The sequence below is a fragment of the Stegodyphus dumicola genome, chromosome 3, assembly GCF_044657685.1.
Source record: "Stegodyphus dumicola isolate Sdum_Otavi_A_Nest chromosome 3, ASM4465768v1".
In the NCBI taxonomy this organism is placed as follows: domain Eukaryota; kingdom Metazoa; phylum Arthropoda; class Arachnida; order Araneae; family Eresidae; genus Stegodyphus; species Stegodyphus dumicola.
Genome location: NC_140770.1, coordinates 239,060,765 through 239,085,320, shown reverse-complemented (window position 1 = coordinate 239,085,320; position 24,556 = coordinate 239,060,765). Strand labels below are relative to the sequence as shown.

The following is a 24,556-nucleotide window of genomic DNA, read 5'->3' as shown; positions in this document are numbered from 1 at the left end:
AGACTGTGCTGAGTCGAGAGCTATACTCTTGTGTATCATCGAGTGCATCGTGTGGAGAGTCTCGAAAGTACGTAGAGTTCCGAGAACAACCAAGCAAAGTTGGGAGCTATACTCGGGTGCTTTACAGTGAAGCTGTCTCCACCGTTATTGCTTGACAGTGTGAAGGCTGTGTCACTGATCGTGTCAGCGTGTTTATAACAGTTCGACGACTGTAAAAGTGATTTTGGAGCTATCTGATTAATATTGGTAAATAAAGTGTGTTTCGATACTTCATCAAGTGTCGTCGTTATTCATTCCAAATCTACGAACCCCGTACGAACGTGAAGGAAGAAAATAACGTAACAATATAAATTCACATATATCTTCGGAAATTTTGAATAAAAAAATTGCAATTTTTTGCAGGTATGCTTAGAAATACATCTACATTAGGATGATGGTAAAAATTTTATAGATTATAATTCAAAATTTTTTTAGAAATATTTTTAAAAATTATTTTAAAATACAAATTAAAAAAAAAAACATAAAAAATGGGTGAATTTTATTTGGAATGAACAAGAATTTCGAAATGTGAAAGGAAGAATTAAATAAGTTTAATAAAAAAAGATAGATTAATAAATATATACCAAACTCAATGAACATTGAGGAGCTAAAATTTTAAGAGCTAGTTTTTTAAAAACTGCTGGCGCGATTTTTATGAAACTTGTAGTTTGGTGTAATTTGAGTCGTAGAATTCAAATATGGAAAAAAATTGGTATGTTATTTCAGAAAAAATCCGATTTTGTGTCAAAATACCTATATTAGAATAATGCTATATACAAATCTAATACATATCCTAAGTCGCGCTTTCGAGACATGAAAAACGCAAGTTGAATTTCTTCAATCGGCCCAGTAGAATGAGAGATACAGAACTGCCCCCCTTTTTCCCCTACATTTTCTTTTTGAACTATTCAATTTGAAATACTCTACGTTATATCTTAGTTCTATACTCCTTCACATCTTTTTAGTTTGAAGCAAATATGCCATTGCATCTGAGGTAAATACGTCAATTCATCCCACCCTCGACAGAACTTTGCGCCACACGTATTAATGAGTATGAGAATTAAATTTACTCATACAAGCAGCACATTACACTAACTCATTGTTAAAACCGACAGCTGTGCGGGTACAGCATGTTATAACAAACCAAAATGTTTAAAAAAGCACTAGAAAACATCGCAGTTATTCTTACTAATTAACCAGAGGAACTAAAACAAAATCTGCAAATTGCGAACACCACGAGGCTTCTTGTCAAGAATGCCTAAACTACAATAGAAAAGCAATGAAGCAGAAAGTATTAAAATCATACCAAACAAAAGAAATGGATTTCTTGGCTTTCCCAACGAAGTAGTAAGATCCAAATGAAAAACCTATAAAGAAATAAGTATATAAAAGAATTGTAGCATTATTACTGCTACCAAAATAAATGAAAAAGATAAATTCTGATGCTATAAAAACAACTGAAGGGGTGAAATCTGCCAGATTTATGAATTCTGTAAATGAAATCGTGAAATTTGTCGTATTGGTGATGACTATTAAAATGAATATGAAGAAAGTTAAACTGGGACTTATAATCTTCGAAAGTAGCTGAAATTTTTGAAAGCTCAAAGAAAGGCAGCAGAACTAATTATATATGTGCCTTTTGTTATTATTTATCTGGCCGGCAGACGCCTAATGTATAAGACCACTGAAAAGCGTTAGTTTGACTCGGGTTCCATCTATAGTGAATGGGCTAGCTGCTTAAAGTTTTTGTGATTTTCCCCAAGTGTATCTTCAATACGAGTCTGTTTTGCTTAAAAAGTCTTTCGCAAAGACCTTCCTCCACTTTAAGTAAGCAACCCTCGAAGTTTTGTCAGAACTTACAAGACAAAAATAATACTCGATTTTTTACCAAAAGCTATAGACACATATTGGTTCTACATTTTCATTTGTAAACGTGAAAGGCATTTATTAAGCACTGTAGAGTCATTAAGTTATTTTGAAGCAGGAGACATGAAAAATGAGCAATGTCCTCTCCGGCATTCGAACCTGAACCTCTCTAATACGCGCCGAGTATGCTATCGTTACACCACGAAGGCATGCAGAAAGGAGGGAGAAAATACTTCATTTTTCCCATTTCTATAATTAAGTGACGTCAGCATCAGAAACTGCCTAACATTATTTTGTCTATTGACCTTGGGGAAAACCATAAAACCCTACTCTGCTGGCCCATTCAAGCGTTCAGGAATCCTGATGAATAGATTGAGCGCAGAAGAGTTTCGTGGTTTTTTCCAAGATCAACAGACAAACAAGGTTCATATTATAGCCTTGTGCAATCTAATAGTTACTTCCATCAAAGTGATATGTATCTTTTGGCATTCGTGCACAGATCGTAGTAAATATACCATAATTCGAATATTTCTGAAGTATTTTCAATCGAAAGGTTCTGACGATACGCCGACTTAAAGAGTTTATCAGCTGCTGAATCAAAACAGCGATTTTTTAATCTGGACATAAGACAATAAAAATCAAAGGTCACACTGTGGTACCGTATCTAAAGGCTAGAAGAGATAAAATACAACTGCAAGTTTCATTTCTGCAAAAAATTGTTAACATCTTCAGGGTGTTGTAGCTTCATCGGGCCTTCATGTTGCTTTACTAGGCCTTATCATGGTAAGGCAAACATTTTGCATCCCTCCACCAGGGAGGCCCTCTACAACTAAGAACTACTCTCAGCTACCTCAAAAACATATCGGAATACCGATTGTTTAATCTGAAGGGAAGAATTCAAGATACACAATTCTTCCACAGCGAAATATATATATAACGATACAGTTTTTGTTTAGCTTCCTTTGGCCTTGCTGTTCTTAGAGGATATGAAGTTCAAGGAACAAGTATTCATCTCCAGTGATGATCGTAGAGGGCATTCAGACTAAAATCACACTGGGTATTATATATACACACTTTAATTAAAAGATATTTAGGAAGCACACTAATCACGGTGCAAATACTCGGATCGGCACACAAATACAGATGGGAACTAGTTTAAAAGGCATTAAATTGAATTTCATTGAAGTAGGTTTTCAAAATTTGGTTGGCTTCGTCTAATTACTTTTTCACCAACCTAATGCACTGGTTTCTTTATAGTAAAAGGCTTATTGTAAATTCTAATACTGGAATAACTAACAATGATTATTCAATACACATACTAGTTTCTGTTTGATTGCCTCAGAATCTTCTGCATGTCCCATCTGAGCAGATACTTGCAGTTGAGCTGAATGCAATTGTAGTAACAAATGTTGTAACTCCTTTTGCAGTGCAGCTTTTGCAGCTTGAGCTTCACATAGTTCTTGCTGAGCCACAGCAAGTTCTTTCTAAACAAAAAACAAAATAATAGTAATATAAACTTTACACAGACATTTTAGGAAAGCAATTTCATCATAAAACTATTTAGTAAATATATGATCTTCTTTTACTAACAAGCATATATGTATAGCATAGCGATAGATTGTCTATTCAAAGTAACTGAAGTTTAGATGGTGTAAAGTTGTAATAATTATTATAGCTTTGACAAAATTTCAGTGGTCTTTATGTTATTTCGATGTGAAGCATTTTAATTATATGCATTGGTTACAAATCTCGTAAAGAATAAATCGGTTATTTAAAAAAAAAAAAAAAAAGTCAGCCAAAATCTATAGTCAAATCGTTGAAGTTTACACAAATATGATGAATGAGAGAAATATTGGAAAAGCATCCAACTCTGGAAAGAATGAATATCTAGTCGGCTCAGAAGTACAATAGTTAAGGCAGCCTACTGCCATATCGAAGGCCCCGGGTTCGAATTCCGAAGAAGGTATAGCTGTATTAGGTACTTCCACTATAAAGTGGCCACCACTTCCGACTTTAGTAGTGGCCAAGCCTAAGTCGGCTAAGTGCCCACCAATGGGAAAGGAACTGAATATTCACGATACAGCTCAACACATTCGACTAGAATCATTCCTGTTGAAATAGGAATGATTCTAGTAGAAATTCTATTTCGGCTATTTAAATTTTTTAAATAACCGATCACACTAAAATAGTGTAAAATTATTAATGCATTTTTATAGCAAGGCTGTCTAGGAAACTTTTTAAAATAGAAATGTTCTGGTCGAAAAACACACGGCATCAGATTGTTGCATTTTGGTTGAAAGAACTGGTAATCAAGTTATTTGCGGAAGATGAAATGAAACTACTCTCATGAATGCACATAAGGTTTAATTAGTTTGGTGATATTTGAAGAGTAGGCTGGATAAATTAGTTCTAAAAAAATATTCAGACGTAGTTAAGCTAAAAAAAGTAATTTTAACTTAACTTTAAAGGTAAAATTTAACTTCTGAAGTTTTTCCTTAAATTTGAAAAAAAAAAAAAAAAAAAAAAAAAAAGTAGACTGAAGACAAAGAATGAATATAATTTGAATGGTTTACGGAATACGTAGTAAACACGGCTTTTGAATCAAAGTCCAAAAGACAGTCATTTATTGCTCTTTGTGAACCAAATCTTTTTGCATTATTTCATTCTTTAGAATAGCATTTCTCTATCTCTTATGCTTCAGAATTTAAAATATAACTGGCATACTCCTTGTATACACAGAAAGCTACAATTATAACACCGGTAAATGATGGAAGTAAAATAAAACACACACATGCTATCTACTCTAGATGTCGCTGGCAATACTATACAAACAACTCCGCATATCAAGCATTCCTCCTAAACAAAGATATTGATTGATATCCTATGATTTCCTCATACATAGGGATATTGTTTGAGAATTATACCTTTCCAACGTCTTATTTTTGAGAAAAACTTAAAATATTATGAAACCACCTAGAGGGCAACTGGGGAAGGGATTATTGTAAACACTATAAACAGCAAAGCTTATTAAAATAAAATAAACTGTTAAATTTGTCGGTAATATAGTTATATGGATTAAGACAAATATATAAGGGCTATTTGCCTAAGAGAAAAGATGCCTTCGTTAAGGGCTTTTTAAGGAAAATTGGCACATATTCCCGTTGCGAATGAGGGAAAACCATGAAAATTCTCATGCGCCCAGCCGATTCAACGGGATTTGAACCCAGATCGAGCTGTCAGTATTCAGCGATCTTACCACTCGCAGGCCTCATAACAAAAGGCTTACAAAGGAAAAATATCAGTATTTCTGTAATGAGGATATCAAATACTTTTCAGATTTAAATAGTTTTCGACGTACGAAGTTTTGCTGCTATCCAGCAGGTTCAATATGATGTTTAACCAAACGAACACATAATCTGAACTTAATGAAAACAGTCGCAGTGAATTACACGAACACAACAATAATATTTTCTGAAACACATTATTAGTCATAAACTGTCTGTTTAAAAATGTTTACCTTCTTAAGCGGACATAGATGACACTTTCTTATTTACGCTTTTATCGTAAATAAGAAATAATGACTTACATAGATGACACTTTCTTATTTACGCTTTTATCGAAAATTATGGGTCATAGCGGTTAAGCTCGTTACCCACTCATATGAAGGACTATCGCTATGCAGAATTTATGAGACATCTATGAGACATCACCATCTACACATATGTTACACACTCTACAAAAGTAGGCCATTCCAGTCAAACCTCCGTTTCGGAGTTAAAGTCCTGACGATAGCGAGCTACTTGCATAGTTTTTCCCGTGTGTAATGTGGATACGAGCCAATCCCTCCTTTCCGTGTAGTGCCATTAGGCGTTACATGAAAGTAAATACATAATAAATGATACAGATAACCAACAGAACTTAGCTAATCAATACAGAATAAATACATAGCTCTATAAACGGAAATAATGCATGCTCACTGCACACAAACATCTAGAAGCAGAAACAAAGAGCACAATCGACGGCTCAGAAATGATACCTGTCATGCTAAGAGTTAGGTTGAGATGTTAGACGGCAATAAAAGAGTAATGTACGAGAGAAAGAAATAGTATCTTCTAGTAATGTTATCATGGTTTGAAATTGTCAGACCTTAACGTACAAAACTTGTGTGTGCCTGACATTTACAAATCAATGGTTGAGGTTTGTTCTCTACTAGAGCGGATGTATTATAAGGCATAAAATACCCAACAGAATGCTGAACTGTTTAGATTCATGGCTTTCATTTTATTATAGTTTTTGGCAGGCGCTCAAAATATTCAGTAAAACTGCTTTAAACCTGCATGCTCTTTCACAATTAACCCTTCGGCGGTTGCGAGATTCCTCCGATTCTTTCGATTAACGAAAACACGTGCTACATTTTATATTAATAAATTGTAAACATAAGGCAAAAAAATGACAATAATTTTAATGAAACCTATAAAATTATATATATTTTAGTAAATACTCTCAGTCTGGGAAAGGTTTCATTTCTAAGTAAGCAAAAGAAGATAGGGCGGAGAAACTTGCTCGTTCAGATATAAACTATATGCATTCGAGTGAAGATAACGCTAATCAAGCTACCTTTTTTAATTTTAGTGATTTTTTGCAAGCATTGAAAGATATTTTTGAACTTGTTAAGGAACTGGGTAGTATATTGAAGTGCATCTCTTTACAAAACATAGTTAGGAAAACAGCAAGTCGCATCCCTGAAATTAAATCTATGGATAAACTCTATCATTTTTTCTATGTTCAAAAAAAATACTTAGAGCTGATAAATAAACACACGTAGTTACTATCCTTAGTCAACAGTTATTATGAACTTAACTAATGTACTTGGTACTGTTACCTACTTAACTTTCGGCAAGATGTCTGTTCGTATTTATTTCTTGTTACCAAGATTTATTTACCATACATTATGTATTAGCAGTGAATGTTTTTATGAACTTTCCTTTCATGAACTCTGAACTTAATGGACTTATCACTTCGTAAATTTTTTCATGCAGCATTTCATATCATGTTTACAGTTATTTTCTGGAATTTACTTCGACGTTTTTAATGTTTCCACATTTCGTCAACAGTAAGAAATTTTTAATAGAAATGTTTACCAATATAGCGACTTTATTATCAGATCTAATGATATGTGAACTCTCAAGGGGTATCTCCAAAAAAGAAGCTGTGAATGAAAAACCGCCATTAGATGCAAACAGACAGAGTTCTCTTAAATTCGAAATCCCATAATCTGGAATTCTAGACAATTCGCACAAAAGCTGAAGTTCAAAAAATCTTAATTATGAAGTAATGACGCTGGAAATACTTCCGATTATTCAAACAATAATGCTATTCAGAGCCTGATTTAGAGGCCTAAGTACTAAAAAAGATTTTGATGCCCCCACATATATTTACGTCAGTTTTTTCTTCCTTTCTTCCATCTCCCAGCTTTACCTTACCTGCACTGTGCATTCCATAATACCAAAACCGGTATTGGGAAATTTTTTGGTGCTCCCTTTTCTGAATACGTAAGGAAATTTTTTATGATATTCCCTTTCCTTGATGTTCTAAGTACGTGCCTATACAGTGCTTAATGGTTATGTATGTAGCTCATCATTTGATAAACTATACATAAGAAAATCATCAAATGACAAGCAGCTATATCACGCTATCACTTGATAGTCCACTATAGCCAATTGCTCGTAATATAGCAAGTTTCTGTTGAGCTCCCCTGCTTTTCTTGCTCTTAAACGCTGCAAGAAAAGCAGAAGAGCTCAACAGAAAATCATTTAATACCTTAAAGAACTTGGAAATGTAAAATGAATAGTAATATAGTCGAAACTCGTTATAAATACCGCTTATTACAATGACTGATGCAAAAGAATTTCGCTATAAAGACCACCCATTATAATGTCCCCTTCCCCCCTTTTTTTATGGACGACGCGAAAAGTTTTTATAACAATAGGAAACGTATGCGCTTTTTTGCTTAATAGTATTAAACGCATATATTAGTATTTTTAATGATCGAAAATGGATAATGAGAAATTTCTTCATCCCCTTTAGTTCGATTACGATGTTCTACAGAAATTTAATACACTCCTCCTAAAAAGATACGCAACAAACGCTAAAATAAAAGTTACGAATGTACAAAGCGGAATTAAAACATACAATTTACATACGAGGTAAAGGTTGCATCGCCGATTCCAAATAGCAAACAAAATTAGTATAAAATGCAATCCCGCAGTCATACCACAACGTCTCAAAAAGGGTCATGCCGAAACTATACGTTAGTTCGAAAACAACGATAATTCCATATAATCCGACATAGCTAAAGTGGAAAACATGAATCGAAGACACCACCTGCACGATGAAATACGTTGGAGGATTGTCCGGAATGCTGCAAGACAATCCGCTATTCCGAGAGAGCTGAATGTGCATCGTAGTGTCATCAGTAGACGGTAGGATTGTTACCATTTCGGATCAAAACCCCTTGATAAGACATGAGTTTGGACGTCGGAGGACTACCACAACGGCAGGGAAGGGAAGTGCGCCTTCCTTCCCTGTGCTGCCCGTCACTGAGCGGCGTGAAAGCACAGAAAAACTTCGAACTGAATTTTTTTTTTTTTTTTTTAAATCTCTTTCTGTTGCTGTGTGCAAGACACCGTAGATCACTAACAGCAAGAGCACTGGCGTCGCATCTCTCTGCTGCTGCAGGATGGCTCATATCCCCCCAAACCGAGTCGCGTCGACGGCATGAAGGTGGGCAGAACACCCGACGGCCTGTTTTTTGTGTTCCGTCGTCCCTATCGCATGTCAGAGCGTTCGCTGAATTGGGCACGTGAACATCACAATTGGTCACCAGAGCAGTGGGGCCATGTACTCTTTAAGGATGAGTTTCGATTCAACATCCAGAACTATTCCCGAAGGAAAACGATACGGCGAAATCCAGGAACACGCTATTGGACGCCAAACATCGTCGAGAGAGACCATTACAGAGGAGGAAGCTTACTTGTAGTATGGGCTGGGATATCAAGGAACGGCTGCAACGACCTCTACGCGATTCCATGGTGGTTCCATCACAGCCGTCTCATATCGCGACGAAATTCTACACCCTCTTGTGCGCGTCTTTTTTCCGCTCTAACGGGTACTGACACGATATTTACGGATAATAACACCCGCCGCGCAGAGCTCGAATGGTGCGAAGTTATCTGGAGAATGAAACCATTCGACATCTACCGTAGATTGTTAGACCGTCGGACCTAAACCCTACAGAACATATGTGGGATATTTTGGAACGACGGATAACAGGTCGCACCCTGCACGAGTTCGGACATGCATTACTGCAGGAATAAGAGCTACTGCCACAAGCAATTAACATTACTGCCAGCTTGCCTCGCCACTTTCAGGCATGCACTTCAGTTAGAGGGTATCTATACCTATTATTAGCGTAATGTTTTCATTGCACATTCTTCCGATCCATTTTGCCTTTCGCGATGTGATGGTCGTAATACATGTATTTTTGTATGTCTGCTTTATTGTTTGCTATGTGGTTTAGTAATGCCACACCAACCTCTTGGATCAATTTCACGCATATCCATTGAATAGTTTTTGTTTTATTCCGTGTTTTGCCTTCGTTCTTTATTTTTTTCAGCAGGAGTGTAGTAAAAGATATCAGATAATAATCCAGTTCAGCTGTGGTAAAAGCTAGCCTGTAGTAAAAATTACCAGATATAAATCTAAGGTCAAGTGAATGATGGTTTTAAAGAAAAAGACAGCAAAATTCTGGAAAGACAAAATAACATCAATTTTTAAAACTAAAATAATCATTTTTACTTAGTTGGAAGGTTAAAACATCAACATCATTCCATTCCGGATTTACGAAGTAAATCAATTATTATTATACCAGAATAAAAAGACGGATTTTATGTTATGGAAAAGTCTTAAATTCAAATCAAACTATTCAAATCAAACTATCAGACTTCTTTACGACGCACAAAATATTCTCCGGAGGGGAGGGGGGTATAAAGGCAAAAAAAAAATTACATTCGTAGGGAGGGAGGATGCATCCTACGGACAACCACGGATGCAAAGCATTATATTTCTAAATTAAAAGGAAAAAAATATTATTATTATACATTACATAAAATGGAACTCAAGAAATTTCATCCGTAAATAGTCTAGTTGTTAATAAACCAATAATATATAACAATAAAACAACAGTTCAATTATTCTTTACATCGTCTCTTAAAATGAGAAGACTGATAAATATCCAGGGTGAAGAAACGCGTAAATAATGATTAATATAGCATCTCAACAAATCTTTGCAAGATGAAAATTACACTAATTAGCCCAAAACTCATTTCTCGCAGAAGGATTTATGTCCGTGAGTATCCATCAACATCAAAAGGACAAGTCTAGACTTTCATTGATAACTAAGTGCTTTCATTCATTGCCGTTTCAGCTTAAAACTTGTTCCTTGAAAACCTTTTCTCTAAATAATTTCATCCACCTTAAAAAAAAAAAAAAAAAAAAAAAAAAAAAGTAAAAATAAATTTAAAAAAAAAAAAAAAAGCGTTCTCTTTCCCAAAGTTTGGAATCTAGCCAGAAAATTGCAAGCTATATAGAAACGGGGGTTTAATACTTAGTTATTTTGTGATGTAGCATCAATGATTACGTAAATGAATACATAAAACAGGCACATACACATATGTTAATGTATATAACTATATATATAACACTAACAGAAAGGCGAGAAGAATAAAGAAGTAATGATTTAATTTTTTTTTTTTTTTTTTTTAACTTTGAAAAATCTTTTTGTTGTATAGACGTTGTGTATGCGGTTGCGTATATAGGCTGTTTCAAAACTATTGGAACAAACTCAAAGCGGTAAGAGAACACACCGAGACAGACATATTTCTTCATAGAATATACGGTCGCAAGTTCAGCAGTTAGGCGCCGGAGAGTGCTTTCCGTTTCCCGATACCTGCCGTCTTTTTCCATTGTTAAGACAAGTGATGATATCTGTTTTCCTTCGTTCATATACCGATTTATTCGAAATTGCTAATGACGATGTATGAACCACGGATTTCCATATCGCAGGACGCGCCCCGTTTCATGAAAATATCACATGAAATATCACTGAAGAACTCAGGCACAACTACAAAGAATTAAAAACATCAAATATAAAAGTTATCAGTTGCGCGGGAAACCATGCCACAACAAGGAAACACATGCAAATGATGTCGAACATTAAAAAATACTTTTATACACGCACTTAAAAGCTTTCGTTGCGACAGACGGCAAGCTTAGGGAAACTAGAAACTCTCGCCTAAACGCTTAACGCACAGCCATGCATTCTATGATGTATTTGTTTCGGTGTTCTACCATCCCTTAACTTTTGCTCCATTAATTTTTAAACACCCAGTACGTGAACAGACCTGCGTTGACCGTTCAATACTACAGTGGTTAGCGATGCTGGCTGCCATATCGTAAGGCCTGGATTCGAAACCTTTTGAAAGCATGGATGTTTATAAGTGTGGGAAATGACTGAAAGGCATGAAGGCACGTAAAATAATCGCATGCTGAAAGGCTTTTCGAGTGTGGTGGTGGTTAAAGAATGGGAGAACCTCGAATCCATCCTCGTGGTAGTTTCATCAAAATTAAAGTGCGTAGCTGCAAAGGTATTGCGGTAGGACTATACCTGTACGACCAATGGTAAAATTTCCGTCGATTTTTACCTGTATTTATATGTAAACAGATAGATAAATAATAATGATGAAATTAAATAATGGCATCTAAGCGAATTCCACTGGAATAAAAACTCTCCAAGCCAATTCATAACATGCGAAAAGAGTTTATAAGCAAGCATATTTAATCGGTTATAATATTCTTAAATTTCTACTGACATTTCAGGATTTAGCTGTATATAGTATGTGTGAGTATGTGAGCTGTATATAGTATGTGTGAGTGTATGTGTATTTCATCTGTAAGGAAATCATTTCAAATGTACGAAATCACTATACTCATCAGGCAAACAATCGGAACTTCCCGATGACAGATGCCACGGAACTTTCAGGGGCGATCAGGCACGTGAACTAAATAGCTGGTACGAAGCATAAATTTCGCAATCCACCGCAACTCAAGAAACGGGCGCACAAACGGGCGTAGTGCACGCCACCGCCATATTTGCATCCCCAGAATAGCAAAAGTAATGCATCTGTGAGGTTTGAGACATTCTATCTTCAACAGAGATGACGCATCCCATCATAAACTTGCACATGTCCTATATAAACGTCACTCCACAGAATGGTAATATAAGTAGTAGAAAATAGGGCTGCAAGCAAAAGTTGATGCATGCACTGGCACTGGAAATATTGTAATTACAGGTAGGAGAAATAATCCTGCAATTAGAAATCTGTAACAACGTCAACAAGAGGTAACATAAAAAGGCCCATAGCCGTATTAAATGACCCATTGCTTCTATAAAATGCACATTTTTTGTTTTGTAAATCCTGTTCCTGATTTTTAAATAGTTTACGTAATGTTCATAAAATTTGCAGCATCATCTGATAAGCACTAACTTACAGTGCAACTTATTTTCCTGTTTATGCTGTTGTGAATTATGTATGTGGCTTCGGTCGTGATCAGTTGCTTTATCAAAACAACTCTTATAACTAAGTAATTTTGCAGCAATCTATTTCGAAATTTTAAAGTTCTTTTCCACAAAGGTTACGGCCTAGTAGGCAAAGCACCTTGGTGTCTATCACTGTTATACAGTCAAGGTAGGAGCGTTACATATGCCACACATAGTAAATTTTTATGCCTGGTACAAAAAGAAGCGTTTTTGAGATGGTAAAGGAAATACTAACTGAACTTAAACAGCAGGCCTATTTCTTCAGATGCCATTAGTGAATTGCGAGTCCATGCAGTACCTCTTCTGGAAAACGATGTTCTATTAGGGCCGTGATAATTTGCTGTACGTTTTTCGGTGTTGCTTTGTATTTTCACGCAACTGCTGCAAAATACTTTTGCTGCAGGGTTATACAACTTCCATAGAAACATTTGTCAGTGTACATTGAAATCTGGTCATCTAGTGGGTACTTCTGCGACGCCTCAGTCATTAATATTTGTAGCACAGCATCAAAATTACAAGCCATTTGGCTAATCTTACAAAAAACTTATTACTACTTCCAAATATTATTTGTGAGCAGTCGAACATTCTCGCACTCTGTGCATAATATTCAATCAATACTTATCTACATCCTATTTTGAGAGCTGCAAGCGATTGCAAAATGCTATACTTTGCATTCCCCCCCCCCCACAGAAGCCTGATCATCCCTAAAAGTCTGTATATGACATGTGCAAGTTTACTATGAGGTATGTGATCTCTGCCGTAATCTTAGTAGTATTACTATATTTAGTAGCACTAGCAGACAGCATATTTTCGTCCATTATCAGAGCACAAGTCAATCGAAATTTCGCCCACATTTCTAGGGAGGGGGAGGAACATATTTATGATTATTATTTAAATGTAACAAGTTCAATATGAGCAAGAAAAGTTGTTTCATGTCTGAAATGGTAGTACATTATAAACAGCTGTAGTCGCCACGATACATAGGTGTTGAATGTAAACATGCAAACACGTATGCGTTGTATCGTACAGGTGCCGTATGTTATTCTGCGGGATGGAATCATGCTCAAATCAGCAACAATATTGGTTGCGGATGACGCTGAAATTTATCGCCCAATAATGTCTCATACGTGCTCAATGGGAGAAAGGTCGGGTAATCTCGCATGCCAATGCAACATGTCTGTAGAGCACGTTGGGAGATATCAGCGATATGGCGACAAATGTTATTTGTTGGGAAATGGCTCCTGGGATATAACTTAAGAATGACAACACAACTGGTGCAATCACCAGTCTTGCGCACAATTGCTGTCAAGGTGTGAGGGATAGTGACGAGAATGCTCCCCCTTTCATAGGAAATTACTCCTCAGACCATAACTCTTGGTGTGAGTCCAACGTGTCTACACCACAGACAGCTTGGTTCTAAGCGCTCACCTAGCCTCCTTCTAACCAGCATACGGCCATCATTAGCGCCAAGACAGAAACAGCTCTCATTTGAGAACATAACAGATCTTTACTCTGCTCTCTAGTGAGTTCTAGTTTGACATCACCGAAGTGACAGATGGCGGTGATTTAGATTAGTGATATGGCCGCTATACGATGTCTGACTCAGAGCTGTCCCTCAAGTAAAGGATTCGTTACAGTTCGCTAAGTCACTCTGGTGGAAAGGGAAGCTCGAATATCTGCTGAAGATGCAGTGCGATGAGCCCCAACCAATGAAGCCCGATTTTAAACCAGTTGAGAATGTGTGATGTATTATGTTACTAATATATATTAATATATTGCAGTGCCTGAGTCTTGTTATGTGAGGATGATTGTTACAAGTAACGCTGCACTGAGCCCATATCTTTCAGTCCATAGCCTGAAATAAAGTTCATGAGCTCATCTACTTACGGTCGGCGTTTTGAAGAATTGTGGAGACTGTTTATGTTCCTCAGATTCAGCTGTTGACGTGTAGCCTAATAAATGCTATTTTCGCTTTTCCGTTCTAAGGTGTGACTAGGCATAAGTCCAGTCCTACAGCACTGAGCGTTTGCTGTATCTTCATGACTTTTAGATATAGGTGACATTGAGACATGACCAGTCTTTTAAAGTTAAGTTCTAGATGGTGGGTTTCCGGGGCTTAAATGTTTGTTTAGGATTTGTCGTACTTGCGATTTTGGAAGCTTGACGTTGAGGACTCACTTTATTGGAAAAGCGGTAGTTCTTTTGCACGACTGTCGGCAGGGTCATTGCCGCTGTGTGCTTTGATTTAAATTATGGTTATTTCAGTACTGAGATCGTTAGAGATTTGATTAATTTCATGGGCTAAGTGAGAATAGTTGGCTGGATTTCGGATAGAAAATATGGCTACTTAGCTGTCTGAGTTCACGGATATTTTGGAGAAGTTGTTTATTGACGCAATGTTGATGGCAGCAATTATAGTTGAGAGTTACGCTTGTAGAGGGTAGACAAGATATCTACGGCTTATCCTTGAAAATTTGTGTTTTAAAAAAGTGTAAAAATTAAGGGTACGGCTTACACACACGTGAGACTTATAATAGCCGAGAATTAATACTAATTAAATGTCTAGTCTTAATTTGTTATTCAGAATTTATCATCTTAATATTTTAGTCGCAGTTTATATAAATATACTTTACAAAACATATATATTATATAATATTACATATACTATAAAATCTTTAGAACACTGTCTTACTGTTGCCAATTATTTTTTTTAATATTACAATCCCATTTATCACAGCCATGTACTATTATTTATAAGCTGTTATAAAATTAATTTTTACAGAACGTGAGAATTCCTCATAAGCGGTCATTATTTGTAAATCTTATAATATATTTCATAAAAACAGCCTATCTTTAGTTCCAATAAACAGAAATAAATAATAGGAACTGACTTTAATGTGTGAAAAATCTGTATTAACACCAAGTTTCATCCACTACAAGTTTAAAAAACATGTATTCGAACTTGAGTGGATGAATAAAAAATATTTCATTAACGACTGAAAATTTGAACAAGATATAGGGAGAGTGTGATCTAATATAATTTTAAAAAAGAAAAATATACTCGTGTATATAAACGTCTAGAAGCCTTTTCCTTTAAAACGAAGCAACAATAAAGAACATAACCGAAAAACAGGGGAAATAATTACTGATTTTTTTCGTTTTGTCCTTGAGAGATTGTTTGACTGAGTGCTTGAAACAAAGGAGATGGGGAAAATTGATAAATAGACTGAACGACAAAATGATTTTTCAAATAAAATGTCAAAAAACAGCTACGCATTAATGCAGCGATTCTCAACTGGTGGTACGCAAAGACACAAAGTATTTTTAACTACTAAATTCAAAAATTAAATACCCAAACAAATTGCTTACGTTTTTTAACACTCGTAAATGTATGCGATCTGAGCTTTTTTTCAAGGTCAATAGCCGCTCATGAACTTTAGCAATTTTCACAAATATTCTTTTAGGCACAAACGTAACAAAATTTGTCATAAATGTCGTTGAAAGAAGTATCACAAAAGATATTGTATTTCATGGGAAATAAAAATAAGTTCCTATAAAAAGATAATAGTATCTCATTAATTCTTTTATTCTATACATAAAATATGTATCATGTATTATATGTATCATTGAAAAACATGAAAGACCAGAAATTTTTTAAGCAACATTATGGATATCAACCATTTACGTATACCGAAACATTACAATCCATCCGTGATAACCATCAATTCCTATATGCGTCAGTGCAATATTCTTCAATGCAGTAAATACTAGCAGTGGCTAATGGAATTTAAAGGTCGAAGAAGGAGGACGAAAAAAAAACAGTTCTTTAGGAAGATGACAGCGAGGATTCCATTTGATCAAAACCTGATAATGGCACCTCGTAATTCTTTCACAGAGCATTTTTTTCTTATCCTTACATAAAATATTTCTCTGAAAGATATTTCTTTACTTTTTACGGCTGAAGCGCTCCTAATCATTATCTTTAGTTTCAAGATCTGAGCTCACTCAGCTCGTTCTTTCCATTCAATTACAGTTTCTGAAAACTAGGTAGTTTATGCTCCACACTAGTTAAATAAAAATAATTTCTTTAGAGTCTTAATGTTGTCTCGGAGTTCAGCTATTACTATTCACCCGTACTGAAATAAGTTAAGAACAATATTCGGAAAATTTATTTAGTTACTGTATACCTAGTTATTTATTAGAAATGTATTTACAAAATAATTTACGAATATATTTGTAGTCTGATCCCAATAGTTTATTTGTACAGGAAAGACATTCTCCTTTCTTCCTGCACGAATTGTAATGTCTTCTCGAAACATTGTAAGCACTTTTCATATTCACTAAAGTGCTTTTCTTTTTCTATTGATAAAATAACCATATTCCTCAACTGCACTTCCCACAATTTTAATGTTAAATTGAAGTTTTTATACGGTTTATTGAGTTTAAATTTTCTACAATTTTAATTATGTATCGGAATAGTTATTTCGAAGCAGGAAAGATGAAAAATGAGCAGGGAATCGAACCACGGATCTCTGGAATACGCACCCAACATGCAGACCACCACACCACGAAGGCATGCTAAGACGGAAGAAATACCTTATATACTCCCCCTCTTAAATGGCGACTGGGGTTTTAGGGGATCCAATCGCCAAATCCTGGGTGTGGAGAATCATCATCCACCACCCTTTTAGTTCGGGCTCCACTGTAGAGACATTAGGATTTTATGGAAACAGAAGAGATGAAAAATTAGCAACCGCCTTCGCCGGGCATCGAACCACGGACCTCTGGAATACCGGCCCAACGTGCAGAACCACTACACCACGAAGGCACACTAGGAAGGCGGAAGAAATACCTTATAACATATATATGCTACATTAGAATACTTAATTTTTATATTTTTATACAGACTCAAATTTTTAATAAAACGTTTATTTTGTAAACAAAATGTCTACTTTTGTATCAGTCACTCGTGTATTTTCAATACAGTTTGAAGAAAGAATACGTGTAAATTGGTGGTCAATGAGAAAGTTGGTAAATTTAATCCCAAGTAGGCATCCTCTTTATATAGATCTTTACGAACACAATTCTGACACCTTTTTCTTTCTATTTTATGCCCATACTTTGAAATCTGGAGGGTTTACAGGAATGAATGAACTCTATGTTAAAGAAATGATTGTTCTTTCTTTCTTTCCTTTTTCTATGTGTGTGACTTTACCCTTGAACTATGTGTATTAAAAATTAAACAATTCTCCTTAAAGACAATTTTTTTATTAATATAAAAAAACAAGTAATATAAAAAAATTAAGTCAATTCCTACTTAGATCGACAACGAAAAATTTTATTTTAGTTAATTTTTATTAACATTATTAACATTTTTTCGCTTCTAATTTATGAGGTAAATGGTGGTCTATAATTTCTCATTCTATCCATCTCTTGTAATGCTTCATTATTGCAAGGAACCTTTCCAGTGAGTTTTGAGCAGTCCAATTAATATTCCACCTAACTTCAATTAATATTCCATCTAATGATTCCCCACGACTCAAGGCGACATATGTTTGACCTGCTGCTTTTCTTTCTCTAATCGTCGTTTGCGTTGTGTTGTAGTTTCTTTTCGCATTTTCCGTTTGTGAAGCACAGGACATTTTAAAGGGTTATATTTTAAACATACATTATTATCACGTTAACATAGAAATATGGCAAGAATTTTCGCACATAATGGGACATTACATCCGCTTCATCCAACTCTATAAAACTGCAATTCTGTAATTCCATACACTTTAAAAATCTTTAGAACTCTGTCTTACTGTTGCCAATTATTTTTGTTAAATATTACAATCCCATTTATCACAGCCATGTACTATTATTTATAAGCTGTTATAAAATTAATTTTTACAGTACGTGAGAATTCCTCATAAGCGGTCATTATTTGTAAATCTTATAATATATTTCATAAAAACAGCCTATCTTTAGTTCCAATAAACAGAAATAAATAATAGGAACTGACTTTAATGTGTGAAAAATCTGTATTAACACCAAGTTTCATCCACTACAAGTTTAAAAAACATGTATTCGAACTTGAGTGGATGAATAAAAAATATTTCATTAACGACTGAAAATTTGAACAAGATATAGGGAGGGTGTGATCTAATATAATTTTAAAAAAGAAAAATATACTCGTGTATATAAACGTCTAGAAGCCTTTTCCTTTAAAACGAAGCAACAATAAAGAACATAACCGAAAAACAGGGAAAACAATTACTGATTTTTTTTCGTTTTGTCCAGTCGTTTTGTCCTTGTGAGATTGTTTGACTGTGCTTGAAACAAAGGAGTGGATTGAGTGCTTGAAACAAAGGAGATGGGGAAAACTGATAAATAGACTGAACGACAGAATGATTTTTCAAATAAAATGTCAAAAAACAGCAACGCATTAATGCAGCGATTCTCAACTGGTGGTACGCAAAGACACAAAGTATTTTTAACTACTAAATTCAAAAATTAAATACCCAAACAAATTGCTTACGTTTTTTAACACTCGTAAATGTATGCGATCTGAGCTTTTTTCAAGGTCAATAGCCGCTCATGAACTTTAGCAATTTTCACAAATATTCTTTTAGGCACAAACGTAACAAAATTTGTCATAAATGTCGTTGAAAGAAGTATCACAAATGATATTGTATTTCATGGGAAATAAAAATAAGTTCCTTTAAAAAGATAATAGTATCTCATTAATTCTTTTAGGGTTGATCGATTTGTTAGCATGTCTACACTTTATATTGCCACCATTTCCGGGCTTATATTGCTCTATTTTAAATTAGGGAATCGTATCTTCGTCGATTTCCTGTCTCTAATAGCAGGTATTTTGTCTTGTTGCTTTATATTTCTTACTTTTCTACGCGAATCTACGCTTTTCTACGCTTTGAGAATATCGTCGTTTATATCTGAAGAACTCGTAATATTTGTGCATTTAAATATTTGTGAAAAAATATTAAAACAAGTCTAAATTTTCAAAATGGAAAAATGGCTAGAATTGACTGAGCGGAAAAGTGATGATTTACAGAAAATGAGTCGAGAACAATCTACTAGCACTGAGAATATCGAAAAGAAAAGAAAAATTGCTATAAAAAAATGAAAGTTATTTATCACTTGGATTTACTAGGAATGGAGATGAAAAAAACTCTCAACCTCAATGCGTTGTTTGTGGTGAACTGTTATTCAATCAAAGTATGAAACCATTAAAAGACATCTTGAATCTAAGCATGCCCATTGAAAGGATAATCCGGGAGAATATTTTGAGAGAAAAATTATTGGAGTTCAAGAACAGTAAACAAGTTTTGTTACTTCAAGTGAAAAAGCTTTAGAAGCTAATTACCTAGAAGCCTAAGAATTGACAAGACTGGGCAGGCCCACACTATTGCAGAAAAGCTTATATTACCAGCAACTAATGATATCGCTTTAACATTATTCAATGAAAAAGCGGTTAATGAATTTAATGATGTTCCGTTATCAAATGACAAAGTAATTCGACCAATTCTTCAAATGGCGAATTCCATAAAATAGACACTTATTCAAAAAAATAAAACACAGTGAGTGTTTTGCATTTCAATTGGATGAAAATACTGATATAACAAACTTTGTTCAATTGCTAGTTTACATACATTTCGATCAAGATAAATAAAATGCCCAAGAGTATTTATTTTGTGAATCTCTTCAATGATAGAGCAACTGCAAATGAAATTTCCAAAGTAATTGACAATTTTATGTCTGAGAATGATATTCGTTGGAATAAATGCTTTGGCGTATACAGTGACTGAGCTCGGGGTTTAACAGAAAAACATTCCTGTTTTATTTCTTAAATAAAGAAAGTCGCATCTGAAACTAAATTTACTTACTACTCCAATTCATCGTGAAGATTTAATATCCAAAACAATCCCCGAAAACCTGAAAATCGTTTTGAAGCAAGCTGTGAAAATTGTTAATTTTATTAAATGCCGGATTAAAATTCAAGAATATTTACGATTTTATGCCAAGGAATGGGCAGTGAACATTAAACCTTTTGTTACATTCCGAAGAATTTTGAATTTTTGTATAAAATCTGAATTGCAAAATTGTTTATTTAATGGTTGGCGCGTTTAGCATATTTAGTTAAAAAGTTAAATGAATTAAATTTAGGATTACAAGGACAAAGTGTTAATTTGTTTAGCTTTAAATGCAACGATAAAAAAACTCGAGCTAATAATCAAAGAATTGGATAATAATATTTTAAGCTTTTTACCACTTTTAGAAAGTTTTCTAACAGAAAATAATTTGAAAATAAAAGAATTAGCATCCCACATTAAAAATCGTTATTTTTCATTGATAAATAATTTCAACATGTATTTTCTCGAGGATTATGAGGAATTAAAAATACATTTTATTCAAATGTATCTGAAAATTTATCTCGTGAAGAAATAGAACAATTGATAGAAATTTCCTGTGATCGAACTCTACCTCAGATTTCAAAAATAACACATTTTTTAACCTTTTGGATGAACCGAAAAAAAAGAATTTAAAGGAATTTCAAATAAAACTTTTAAATTTTTACTGCCTTTTTTGAACAACTTATTTGTGTGAACAATTATTTTCCTCCATGTTACATTTGAAAAGTAAATACAGAACAAAATTTAAAATGGTTCCTAAATTACGGTTAAAACTAAGTGAAATAAATAAAATGATCTCTTCCCTTAAATATGACCAAACTTCACATTAAATTTTAGAATTATTTAACACAAATAGACAACAGGTTGTGCGAATGGCAAAATATATATACATATTTTAATGTTTCTATTGAGAAATGGAAAAATAATCATTGTAAAATGTAGTAGTGGTACTAAAGTTTTCCAGTTTCTGTTTAGATGGTACGCGTTAGTCAAAAGGTTGAGAACCGCTGCATTAGTGTGATTGAACCAAAAACTTTTAAACATTTACAGACATATATAAGATAGAAATAAAGAACCTTCTGTTAACTTGGACTTCGCTACGACTAAAGGTTGGACAGACAGTTTCTGTCGTAACATAAGAATCGATGAAGAAAATACATCGTCTGATAACGAAACATACCAACAGGAGCTATAACACTTTTTTTTTTTTTTTTTTTTTTAAATCTTGGATATGTGATACGTCAGTTCACAACTACAAGCAATAAAAAAGAACATTGTGTATTAATTATTTATTCATAATACTTTTAGTTCAATAAGTGATATTTTAATAAACATATATTTCTGATACTCGTGAAAGCAAGTAGTGCGCTACTGTTAGTTTTTTTAAGCAAACTGTGCTTTCTGTACTATTTTTTTAGTTCATTACAATGCAGTTTCGCATAAACACTGCATTTCTGAGAAACCTAACTATCCTGTTATACAGAAATTAAATATACAGTAAAACAAATTATCGGTACTCTGAATAATTGGAATACTAATTCTTCACTCTAGGCAAAGTAAAATTAAGTTTGGTGTTAAATTATTTGAATATTCCTAATTTTTTTGATGATTTCAATAACATAAAAATACATTACAGTACAATATATACTTTTACGATAAGCTTCTAAATTCATTTCAGTGACTTCGTATGACACGTAAATTGACCTTCAATATTCGTCAAATATATATCTTCTACGCAATAACTGAAAAGCAATTTTACACGATATATATTAACAGAAAAGCAATTTCATGTTAATATATATCGGTCCACTGTTCTTTGTTTATTCATGAATCATTGCTTAACTACAACTTGTTAAAAAGGATACTTGTTGATCCTTTTAAAAAAAACAGATTAAACAAATGTGGTGGCAACAGCAGACACAAACGGCTCCCAAAAAGCTGATCTAAATACAATACAAAGAACATACCGAAGAACAAATGAAGGGTGTGCAGCAAAAATGAGATAACTCCATCCTGATGAGGAAGCTTGGAGTTACACATACTACTTTGTAGGTGAAAAAAACTTGTTCGTTAGGTATCCCCCCCCCCAAAAAAAAAGATATAAATCCGATTGTTAGTTCTCGTGATGTTCAACAGATGAAGCTGTCTGTCTCGTTAAGTCCCAATCACATTATGTTTCGACTACGAAGGACGTGACGTCGAAAGGGACAATTCTCAGAACCCGCACATTTCCTGGAAACCCACGTAGCTAGGTTACCATTTTCACTTACTACAAAGAACGCCAAACAGTAATGGATTATCGCTCAGATTGGGATCATGTGATCCTTCAGAAGCATAACTTTCGTCTGAAGATGTTATCACACTTGGCTACAGTCCCGGCTAGGCGGGACTTTTGTGAGAAACGATATTCTGGATGCACTGATTCAACCGGGAGGATTCCTAGAAAAAAGAACCCCTCCTGAAGCGAAGTCCTGTCTAGCTACGAAAACGATGTTGCGGCTACGCGGGATTTTTTTCAAACCTCACTGAAAATGTCTCGACTGAAGCTCTATCCAGGGTAGAGACAACCAATCAGACGAAAGTTCTGCTTCTGAAGCATCACGTGATCCTAATCTGAGCAATAATCGGTTAGTGTTTGGCGTTCAAGTCTTTGTAGTAAGTGAAAATGGTAACCTAGCTACGTGGGTTGCTTGGAATTGTGCGGGTTCTGAGAATTGTCAATTTCGACGTCAAGTCCCGCGTAGCCGAAGCATAATGTGATTGGGACCTGATTAGTTGATCTCTACGCGGGACTGAGCTGCAGCCGAAACATTTTCGGCGAGGTTTAAAAAAATCCCGCGTAACCGGTACATCGTTTCCGTAGCTAAGGCGGGACTTCGTTTCCAGCGGGGCTCTTTTTTCTAGGAATCCTCGGGTTTAAACCAGTGCTACCAGAATCTCGTTTCTCAGAAAAGTCCCGTCTAGCAGGGACTGTCGCTAGATGTGATATCTCTTTAGTTTGTTGCAAGGTTACTCCTGGAGTTACCTCTCTTTTTCCTAAAAATGCTTACGTGGTCGTTGATAGAAAGCTTGCACAACAGCTATCAATAGCTTTTGGGTTCTAATTGGCATAATACTGTATATTGTTTTAAGAATAATTAGTGAATCGGAAAAAGAAAGAAATATTTAACTCTAGTGATTTATTTGAGCCTGCTGAATTGGGCTGTCATCTATAATAATGCTCCAGGCTCTTACCAACGACAGACGCCTTTAACTCTTTGCCACGATGAAATGTCGTGGGCTTGTGCTGACCTTTTCAGACAAGTGACATTGGTAACAACAACAGTACGAATATTTCAGCAAACTTACCGATCATGAAAAATATGGCTACTTGATTCTTTTAATAATACGGATGAAAAGCGAAGGCAATATGTCTGTTTGAAAGACCTCATTAATATCAATCGGATGCAACGGAGAAGATAACACAGATGATGGACAGACAAAGCACCAGATGAGCCAGAAGGGAAACTTGACCATTGAAAAATGGAACTATATTTTTTTTAATAAAATATTATAATAGTAGAATTTTTTTGGCGAACTTTTTTTCTTAGAAGCAGAAAGAACATCCATTTCGTGGCAAGAAAAATGCAGCTCCAGCAATCATACAAGAGAGCATCATCTGAAAGATACATTTTTGAGTAAAAATACTGTACAAATATGTAACAACAATTAAAAAAATTCATCAAAAATATTTTCACACAATTTAGAATCGTAAACTTTAAATTTTTTTAAGGTTTTCTGAAAACTTGAAAAATTAGAGTTATCTTTATTTTGCAGCAAACCCTTCAGATATTTAGGATATAAATAAATATCAACAAGAATCGGCGTGAACGAAATTGTGAAACCTTAAACATAAACCTTCTCCTTCATCAGCACGTTGAAAATGAAGACAGAGAAACATGTGCTTACGTGGTAATAAAAACAAAAAATTCGAGAAAGTTCCTGCGAAAGGACGGAAAACATGGCCACTGGTGCCTTCTGTTGACAAAAACGTAAACCAAAAAATATGTAGAAAATAATTTCCTGAAATACTAATTGT

General features: G+C 34.6%; 1 protein-coding gene across 2 annotated transcripts in view; it reads right to left on the bottom strand.

The window, feature by feature from the left end:
- LOC118184711 (Golgi-associated PDZ and coiled-coil motif-containing protein-like) overlaps positions 1-24,556 on the bottom strand; it is a 137,587-nt gene that overhangs the window by 51,677 nt on the left and 61,354 nt on the right. For both annotated transcript variants that reach the window (XM_085813955.1, XM_085813954.1), the window contains exon 2: positions 3,225-3,389. In XM_085813955.1, coding sequence (XP_085670081.1) covers positions 3,225-3,389 — 165 coding nt within the window. The remainder of the gene's footprint in view (positions 1-3,224; positions 3,390-24,556) is intronic.